This window comes from Lutzomyia longipalpis, chromosome 3, assembly GCF_024334085.1.
Source record: "Lutzomyia longipalpis isolate SR_M1_2022 chromosome 3, ASM2433408v1".
Classification (NCBI taxonomy): Eukaryota; Metazoa; Arthropoda; class Insecta; order Diptera; family Psychodidae; genus Lutzomyia; species Lutzomyia longipalpis.
The window spans coordinates 11,327,108-11,337,471 of NC_074709.1; the positions used below are offsets into that span (position 1 = coordinate 11,327,108).

Genomic DNA, 10,364 nt, shown 5'->3' on the forward strand with positions numbered 1-10,364 from the left:
ATTGGAAGTGATGACTAAAACGAACTGGAAGCGCTTTGACAATACTGGAAAAGTTGTTGGAAGTGAAGCTGGAAATTTCCAATATTTGTTGGGTGTGGTGGTTGTTTTTTGTGATTTTCCCTGAATTTTCCTGCAAAAGAAGCGCCCCAGAGTAATGAATTTCGCAGTGGTGGTATTTGTGGTGCTGCCCATGGTGTGCGTGGCGCAGAGAACCCCCTCAATTTCGTATATAACACAGGAACAGATAAAAGACATTGGGGGCACTGTGGAGCTCCAATGTTCCGTGCAGTACGCCAAGGAATACGCGGTGGTGTGGACAAAAACAGGTCGGGATAGGAGTGACAGTGTCTTCCTGTCCACGGGCAGTTCGCTCGTGATCAAGGACTCACGCTTTGCCATTCGTCACGACATCTCCTCATCCACGTACACGCTGCAAATTAAGGATATCCAGGAAACGGATGCTGGCATCTACCAGTGCCAGGTAATCCTCTCTGTGGTGAATAAGATTACGGCTGATGTGGAGCTTCAGGTGCGACGCCCTCCCGTGATCTCTGACAATTCCACGCAGTCAATTGTGGCGTCAGAGGGGAAGGCTGTGCAAATGGAATGCTATGCCGCTGGATATCCACGACCCACAATCACCTGGCGCCGTGAGAATAATGCCATCCTGCCCACAGGTAAGTCTCATTTCATCTCTCTTATCTCTCTCTGTGTAGCTTTGGGGCTCAATTATCTCCCGGACAATTGGTTTTCCCGGAAAGTAACAGCTGAAGCACCTGCCCTGATGCATTTTCACCCTCATTATTCGTTCTTTCCCACAACTAAAGCACCCCTATTGCCTCGAGGGGCTGCTAAATCCAAAATTATCTATCCCTAAAATTCAGTTGAGAAACAAAATTTATGAGGCTTCTGAACTTCATTCCCTTTGCTGGGGAAGACGTTCTTTTGGGCTAAGAAAACTCATTTAGGCGTGAAATTTATCTTCAAGAGAGCCCTAAAAAGGCCGTCAAACTCCCGGGTTTTTATGTTTTTTCCTCGAGTTCCCTCAATGATGCATTTTTGTCGTTCCGTCCTCTTTTAATCTCTCTGCATCGCTAGAAAAAAAAAGATCACCTTTGTTCACCTCAGCAGGTAGGAAGAAGATGAATTAGAAGAAAAAATGAAGTGAAAAATCCTCTCAAGAGCCCTCAATGGGTCCTCATTATTGACAGAGAGATTCCCTTACAAGAGGCATTCTTTCAGTGACTAATAAGGTGGAAAATGTTTTATTCATCACCCGAGGTGGGATCTCTCTTGTTATTAATGCAAATTAATTGATCTTACTCTCATTCAGTTTGAAAGAAATATAACAGAGAGAGCGAAAATTGCTCTCAAACTCTCAAATGATGAATCATGAGACTGATTCGTGCACAATCCAGACGATCGCAATCATCAATGATAAGATCTTGAAGCGATCTTGGAGCGATCTTTTCGCGCTTCGATCATTCTTGAAACTCAAACTTGTTTAGAAAAAAAAATTAAGAAGAATTGTGAGATAATTTATAACTAGACTATCACAAAAGAAAGATCTCGAGAGAGAATTTAAAATAATCTCTCTTAGAAGAACAATAAAAAAATAAGAAGTTCAAGAAATAAATTGACTTTTGGGGATTTTATCGACTTCCTTCTTTCACACAACGTCTCCCCCGAGAAAGGTGATTGTCCTCCAACAAAGGGAGATTAAAGTCAATCAATCTCTTTCTTACTGGAATTCATTGGACATGAGGAATAAGCAATGAGTTGCCCTCCGGTAGCAGTTTAAAGGAAAATTATATTGAACTTGTACTCATGAATCTCCGCTCAATAGCCAGGAGGGTTCGTTAATGTTTTTTTTTTTCGTAACCAGGAGCGAAAAATTACGTTGCACATTGTTTATTTCCGCACCCTCTTGAATAAATGAAGGAAAGACAGCCTTTTATAAGTTAGTTTATGTGATGCAAAGGGGCGCCTAATCCCCTCGGGGGTGGATTGCATCAGAATAGCATGTTGTTTACGGGGAAAGTTTGTTATTTCGATATGACTGAATTTGGAAGAAGAAATTTCTTTAGTTTAGAAAGTTAACTTTTTTTTTGTTAAAAAAAAGACAAGGAAAGAAAAACGCTAAGACAGGAAACGTAAAAAACCTCAAATAGCCGTCAAATGATAAAATAAATGTCAAACAAGAGTTTAAACGTCAAAATAAAATGACAAACTTTGAGAAAATAATAATAATAATAATAATAAGTTTATTTCGTTTCCAAACTGCGGCTGCCGCCGTCTTCATTACCGACCTCCCCGAGTAAACGTCAAACGTTAAAAAGAAATGTCAAATGCTAGAATAAACGTCTAACATTACAATAAATGTCAAATATTGAAAAGAATTATGTTAAAAGTTAGAAAATAAACGTTTTTAGTGTTCTTTGGTTTTTTTTGAGCATTTTTGTGAAAGTGAAACGTCAAATATATCTATATAATAAAGAAAGGTCCATTTGTTGGTAATCTTCGTGTCTGTACAGCTATACAAATCTACACCGTTTGTCCGATCGCGATGAAATTTGGTACAGAGGCCCCTTATATCAGGCGGTTTCAGATGGCCGTATACATTTCCCCCCCAAAGCCCCCCTTCAGGTAGCCCCCATGTTCGGAAAACTTATGAAATAAAATAATATTTGAATTTGGCGCGCACTCGTGTGGTGAAAATAGAGAATGTAGGGAAAAAAGAATGATTTGGCGGCAAAAATGACAGATCGGTTTCGGAAGGCAAGGAATACGGATGCAAACGTGCCTGCTCCGTAATAAAGTGTAATTTATCGCGTATAATTCGGGGAATTTCGCGAACACCCCATATAAAGTTCATGTACTTTTTGCGAATTTTTGAATTTGGCGCCGGAAATGTTGTATGAAAATGATTTCTTCTCTTTGCAAAATTTTTTCTTTTGAGTTCGATGAGAGCTTCCCATCTATATAATAAAGAAAGGCCTCTCTCTCTAAAATTTTTGCGTGTATCTATATTGAGGTGTCATGCATCTATATTGTGGTGTCATACATCTATATTGGGGTGTCATGCATCTCTATAAGGGTGTCATGCATCTCTATAAAGGTGTCATGCATCTCTATAAGGGTGTCATGCATCTCTATAAGGGTGTCATGCATCTCTATAAAGGTGTCATGCATCTCTATAAAGGTGTCATGCATCTCTATAAGGGTGTCATGCATCTCTATAAGGGTGTCATGCATCTCTATAAGGGTGTCATGCATCTCTATAAGGGTGTCATGCATCTCTATAAAGGTGTCATGCATCTCTATAAAGGTGTCATGCATCTCTATAAGGGTGTCATGCATCTATATTGGGGTGTCATGCATCTCTATAAGGGTGTCATACATCTCTATAAGGGTGTCATGCATCTATATAAGGGTGTCATGCATCTCTATAAAGGTGTCATGCATCTCTATAAAGGTGTCATGCATCTCTATAAAGGTGTCATGCATCTCTATAAGGGTGTCATGCATCTATATTGGGGTGTCATGCATCTCTATAAGGGTGTCATACATCTCTATAAGGGTGTCATGCATCTCTATAAGGGTGTCATGCATCTCTATAAGGGTGTCATACATCTCTATAAGGGTGTCATGCATCTCTATAAGGGTGTCATGCATCTCTATAAGGGTGTCATACATCTCTATAAGGGTGTCATGCATCTCTATAAAGGTGTCATGCATCTCTATAAAGGTGTCATGCATCTCTATAAGGGTGTCATGCATCTATATTGGGGTGTCATGCATCTCTATAAGGGTGTCATGCATCTCTATAAGGGTGTCATGCATCTCTATAAGGGTGTCATGCATCTCTATAAAGGTGTCATGCATCTCTATAAAGGTGTCATGCATCTCTATAAGGGTGTCATGCATCTATATTGGGGTGTCATGCATCTCTATAAGGGTGTCATACATCTCTATAAGGGTGTCATGCATCTATATAAGGGTGTCATGCATCTCTATAAAGGTGTCATGCATCTCTATAAAGGTGTCATGCATCTCTATAAAGGTGTCATGCATCTCTATAAGGGTGTCATGCATCTATATTGGGGTGTCATGCATCTCTATAAGGGTGTCATGCATCTCTATAAGGGTGTCATGCATCTCTATAAGGGTGTCATGCATCTCTATAAGGGTGTCATACATCTCTATAAGGGTGTCATGCATCTCTATAAGGGTGTCATGCATCTCTATAAAGGTGTCATGCATCTCTATAAAGGTGTCATGCATCTCTATAAGGGTGTCATGCATCTATATTGGGGTGTCATGCATCTCTATAAGGGTGTCATACATCTCTATAAGGGTGTCATGCATCTATATAAGGGTGTCATGCATCTCTATAAAGGTGTCATGCATCTCTATAAAGGTGTCATGCATCTCTATAAAGGTGTCATGCATCTCTATAAGGGTGTCATGCATCTCTATAAGGGTGTCATACATCTCTATAAGGGTGTCATGCATCTCTATAAGGGTGTCATGCATCTCTATAAGGGTGTCATGCATCTCTATAAAGGTGTCATGCATCTCTATAAAGGTGTCATGCATCTCTATAAGGGTGTCATGCATCTCTATAAGGGTGTCATGCATCTATATTGGGGTGTCATGCATCTCTATAAGGGTGTCATACATCTCTATAAGGGTGTCATGCATCTCTATAAAGGTGTCATGCATCTCTATAAAGGTGTCATGCATCTCTATAAAGGTGTCATGCATCTCTATAAGGGTGTCATGCATCTATATTGGGGTGTCATGCATCTCTATAAGGGTGTCATGCATCTCTATAAGGGTGTCATGCATCTCTATAAGGGTGTCATGCATCTCTATAAGGGTGTCATACATCTCTATAAGGGTGTCATGCATCTCTATAAGGGTGTCATGCATCTCTATAAAGGTGTCATGCATCTCTATAAAGGTGTCATGCATCTCTATAAGGGTGTCATGCATCTATATTGGGGTGTCATGCATCTCTATAAGGGTGTCATACATCTCTATAAGGGTGTCATGCATCTATATAAGGGTGTCATGCATCTCTATAAAGGTGTCATGCATCTCTATAAAGGTGTCATGCATCTCTATAAAGGTGTCATGCATCTCTATAAGGGTGTCATGCATCTATATTGGGGTGTCATGCATCTCTATAAGGGTGTCATACATCTCTATAAGGGTGTCATGCATCTCTATAAGGGTGTCATGCATCTCTATAAGGGTGTCATACATCTCTATAAGGGTGTCATGCATCTCTATAAGGGTGTCATGCATCTCTATAAAGGTGTCATGCATCTCTATAAAGGTGTCATGCATCTCTATAAGGGTGTCATGCATCTATATTGGGGTGTCATGCATCTCTATAAGGGTGTCATGCATCTATATAAGGGTGTCATACATCTATATTGGGGTGTCATGCATCAATATTGGAGTGATATATCCTCTTTGTAAAGTTTTTTCTTTGGGATTGATAAGTGGTCTTAATCTACTTATAAACCATCACATTTTTTCTCTCTAAAATTTGCGCGAAGCACAACAAATCCACGCGAAGCGGGGCGGGGCAAATTGGAGCGAAGCGACAATTTACCTCGTTAGAAAATAATTGTCGAATGAATAAAAAAAAATCATTAAACGTTAGAAAAGAAATGTCAAACCTTTGTAAATCAAGTCATTTCTAATTTATTTTCATTGTACTATAAATGGAAAACAAATCTCCAAATACCTAGCAAAGGTTTCTGTCTATTATCCCGCGGAAAAGAGATGAAATATTCCCGAAAAGAAGAACTCTTAAAAAGGTTTTGTTTCATATAAGAATCTAACCAGAGAAAAAATCATAATGCACAATGTTAGACTCGAACCAGGGAGCTACAAAATTGAAAGTAGGCTCGTCAAAGAAAAAATGAGCAACGCTTTAACCTGTTGCACCAAGTGGATCGCAGTTAATCAGATAAAATTGATTTTTTTTTCAACAAATAATTAGTTGGTGTTCCACTTCGTGGCCAACACCAAGTATTGTAATCGTCGGAAAAACCAACCACCTCAGATCGGGCTCAAACTTGGTATGAGCACGTTTTAGACATCCCACATTTCGAAAATGGTGGTGGAAAATTTTTGATCCGGCCGGCCTGCCGTCCTGCCGTCCTGCCGGCCTGCCGTCCGGGACTCTAAACTTTGCCTTATAGCTCGAGAGCGGTAACAGTTAGAGACTTCGGGTTTGAAGCTTTCTATAGAAATGTGGGTGTAAAATTTCATTTTTTCGCATTTTCAAAATCCAAGATGGCCGCCGTCCGCCATTTTGAACTACCATCAATCACTTCCCTTATAGCTAGAGGTCTGAAATTTTAGTATGATGTAGAGCTCAGTGAGACGTTTTCATCAACAATTCATACTTGAAAATCGGTCAAGCGGTTTAGCAAATATGGCGGCCTAAAGCAAAAAGTGTTTTTTCGATATAACTCGAGAACGGCTTGACCGATTTTGACCATCTTGGTATCAAATGAAAGATACTGAGAAGCCCTACAAATGTCTAGAACATTTCAAGTTCCAAAAATATCCGCAAGAGGCGCTAAAATCAAAAACAAAAATTTCCTAACTTTAAGGGGCAATATCTCCGAATCCCGATCATCGATTTCCTTTAAATTTTGATATGTTGTAGCCTGACTCAATATCTGTCACCAGTCCAAAAATGAAGAAAATCTATGTCGCCGTTTAGAATATATGACCATTTGAAAAATTCTTGAATTTGTATAGTTCTAAGAGCCATATCTTCTGCACTGCTTGACCGATTTTGCTAATCTTGGTATCAAATTAAAGGTTTTGCAAAACTCTACAACTTTCTAGAACATCAGAAATCTCTAAAACCATTCCTTCAGGACAAAAAAGGCCAAAAAGTGTTTTGGTAAAACAAAATGCCGCCATTTTGTGTTCTGGAGGTGACCTTGAAAATTATTGAAATTTATGTCAATTTTTAGCCTGTGTTAATACCTTTCCAAAACTAGTCAATAAATTTCTGTAGGTTTTACAGAACCAGAGATATAACCATTTTTATCCATCATATTGTCGAATTTTACAAAAAAAATCTTTGTCTACTAATTCTGCTCACAAATCGCATTACAACGCATAAACAAACTTCTACACGTTGTGGGACACCAACTCTTATAACTGGACGCGTTATGATTGACTTTGTAATTTAAATCATTTGTTTTTGCTTCTTTCTTTTTTCTTTTCACAATTTTTGTATAAAATAAATTTTAAAAAATTGTTAAAAAATTGAAACAACAGTAAAAGAATTTTTATTTGAGCGGCCTTTCAAGGCTACTAACCGCGAACGAAAAGCCGCGCTATCGTGCCTACAAAAACGCGTTCGGGGGGAGGAAATCACTGAAGCATGTAGAACATGAAATTTAATGTGACAGTTGCATGACCGTCAAAACATTCCTCTTTACCCTACTCTATCTACCACTTAATCCGCATCTTAACGTTTCTATTGCAGGCGGCAGCACGTACACGGGGAATGTTCTGAAGATAAATTCCGTGCGTAAGGAGGATCGTGGGACGTACTACTGCGTGGCAGACAATCAGGTCAGCAAGGGCGATAGGCGCAACATTAATTTGGAAGTGGAATTTGCACCCGTGATCACCGTTCCACGACCCCGTCTGGGGCAGGCGTTGCAGTACGACATGGATCTCGAGTGCCACATCGAAGCATACCCCCCACCGGCCATTGTGTGGGTCAAGGATGAGGTGCATCTGTCGAATAATCAGCACTACAGTATCTCGCATTTTGCCACTGCGGATGAATTCACAGATTCCACGTTGAGGGTGATTACAATTGAGAAGCGTCAGTATGGGGATTTCGTGTGCAAGGCCATCAACAAGCTGGGGCAGGCTGAGGCGAAGGTGCACCTCTTTGAGACAGTCATTCCCGTGTGTCCACCAGCTTGTGGGCAGGCACACTACGGCGAGGCATCATCTGTGCCCATTTCCAGCGTAATTATCTTCCTCGGAGCTATTGCAGTGCTCTTTAGCTAAATCAAATGACGCTCTCAGTGTGGGAGGGGGTGTTGAGGAATTTATCCTCCTTGAGGAAGAGGAAACTTTTTTTTTGTTTCCTCTCTGAAAATATTTGAACATTTTTTTGTAACATCATTCCAGCAGCAGTGAAAAAATTCACAAAAAAAAGTCAAAAACTAACAACACATCATATTGACAAGGGTCCTCTGGCCAGGAATTCCGTCCAACAGAGTATTAAGGTTTTATTACCGAATGATTTCCTTTTAAAATTCTTTTTTTTTTGCCAGAGGATCCCCTCGAAAACCAATCCGCATTCCATTGGTACAAAGTTTGACACAACTTTTTTTTTTTTTACATTAATAGCTCTTAAGTCCAGTACAGTACGTCCTTAAGATAAAGACACTTTTGTAGTTATTTCTTAACAAATTTGACTCTTAGAATTTAATCGAATCAAAATGATATTCATTTAAAGCAATTTCCGGGTATTTCTTCCACATAAAAATACCCAGAAAAATTGTAAAGAATCTCCGCATTTTTGAGAATATCATTGACAAGTTTTATTTGGGAAAAAATGTAAATTTATGCATGATTTTTTGCAAAGTGAAGTGCCTAAAAAGAAGTTTTATGGAAAAGTTCCGTCCATTTTGGGAAGTAATCAACGAAAAAAGTCTGCAAAAATGGCTCTATTAATTTTTTTGTAATGTAGCGAGAATCAAAATAAAGTTCTAGGATAGAAAAACTCGAGGATTTTCTTTGAATTTTCCCTCATTTTCCTCTGAATTAAGCTTTTTCCATTCTTTCAAGTCTTTCAAGAGTTCTATGGGATGATCATTCAACGGTCGCTGAGTTTGAATTTTTTTTGACGAAAGATCGGCCAGTTTGTACGATCGTGGAAAAGCTTCAGTTTTTTAGACATTTCATTTATCGTGAAAATGTCTGGGAAATTCAATGGATTTACGCAAGAAGATATCAGCAGATTAACCACAAGAGCTGTCTCTAGGCCAGGTAATTTTAGGAGGAATTGTGGGAAATTAGAAAAAGCAGGAAATTGACGTGGAATTGTTTTTATGGAGCAGAGTTTTGTGTTTGTTTTTTGAATTAACGGTTATTACACTGTTTTTCATCTCACACTGCTTATGGAATACTTTTTAAAATCTTTTTTGTGATTTGTCCAGGTGGTTTTTGCAAAGAAATTCAATAAAAGTTCTTAAAGAATTTAGTAAGAAATCCCCCCAAAAAATATTAAACTCAGATAACTTGGATTTTGAAGGAATTTTCAGTGTTTTGATTTAGCAGACGATTTTTTGTAGTGTGGTAAAAGAGTAAATTTTTCCTCCAGCCGAGAGAAATGTCCATCAAAGTCGTATCCGGAAGCTGGGAGAAGCAAAGCAGGTGAAGAGCAATGGGCATGAAGAGGTGCACCAGAAGAATGAGAGTGACACAACGTTGGAGAGTACAATTGAGCAGATTGCGCAGAATATTCACTTCCAGCCACTTCCGGACACGCCAGAGAAGCAATCAAGTATTGAAGAGGAAGCACCCAAAGGGGATGCTGATCCGGCCAAACCATCCCCGTTTAGGGGTGTATCGTTGAGGGAATTTGAGGCACAGCGGAAGTTGATGGAGGAGCATAACAAGCAAAAGCAGGACATCCTCACCAAAGCAATAGAGCAGCAGTAAGTACCATCCTGCAATATTCACGAAGATTTGGAAGCTATTGAAATTGCCAATTTGCAGTTCTGAACGTACAGCAGCTGAGACGAAGAAGTTGCAGGAAGTGAAGAAGGAACTAAATAAGCTGGATGCTGAACTTGCAACGGATATTGCGATACTCAGGAAGCAAATTGAAGCTGCCACAATTCAGTATACAAATACGCAGTAAGTACAACTTTGTTGTTCATTTTCCAGTTATAAGGGTAATCATCCGTGGGGTAATTGGAATTTAGGAAGCAGTATCAGCAAATTGAGGCAATGTTCCTCAAGGCAAAGATGGAGCTGTATCAGGCTTCAGAGAAGAAGGAACTCCTTACTGAGCATTTGTGCACAATTATTGCCCACAAAGAGGATCGAAAGGCAAAGAGATTAACTGAATTGATGGAGAAAGTTGGACTCAATCTTCCAGATAATCCTCCCTCGTAATCCCTCCCTTCTTCCTTCCCCCAAATAAAGAAAATCTAACCAGAAGAGCTTCTCTAAGAAAAAAACAGAAACATTCTAATCCAGATTTTAAGTAAAATTATAATTACATAAATTATTAAATAAACATTTTTTATCACTCGTTTAGTTAAAAGAGTTTCCTCTCTAATGATGTG

The 10,364-nt window shown here is 39.2% G+C and overlaps 2 protein-coding genes across 2 annotated transcripts; both read left to right on the forward strand.

Annotated features, from left to right (window-relative positions):
• Positions 1-40: 40 nt before the first annotated feature.
• Positions 41-8,791, forward strand: LOC129792123 (lachesin). The gene is made up of 2 exons (XM_055830904.1): positions 41-677; positions 7,532-8,791. Exons 1-2 carry the CDS (start codon positions 155-157, stop codon positions 8,068-8,070), a joined length of 1,062 nt encoding a protein of 353 aa, XP_055686879.1. The 5' UTR covers positions 41-154; the 3' UTR covers positions 8,071-8,791.
• A 135-nt stretch (positions 8,792-8,926) lies between these two features.
• On the forward strand, positions 8,927-10,335 carry LOC129792132 (RAB6-interacting golgin). The gene is made up of 4 exons (XM_055830914.1): positions 8,927-9,057; positions 9,392-9,728; positions 9,790-9,930; positions 9,999-10,335. Exons 1-4 carry the CDS (start codon positions 8,985-8,987, stop codon positions 10,189-10,191), a joined length of 744 nt encoding a protein of 247 aa, XP_055686889.1. The 5' UTR covers positions 8,927-8,984; the 3' UTR covers positions 10,192-10,335.
• The last annotated feature ends 29 nt before the right edge of the window (positions 10,336-10,364 follow it).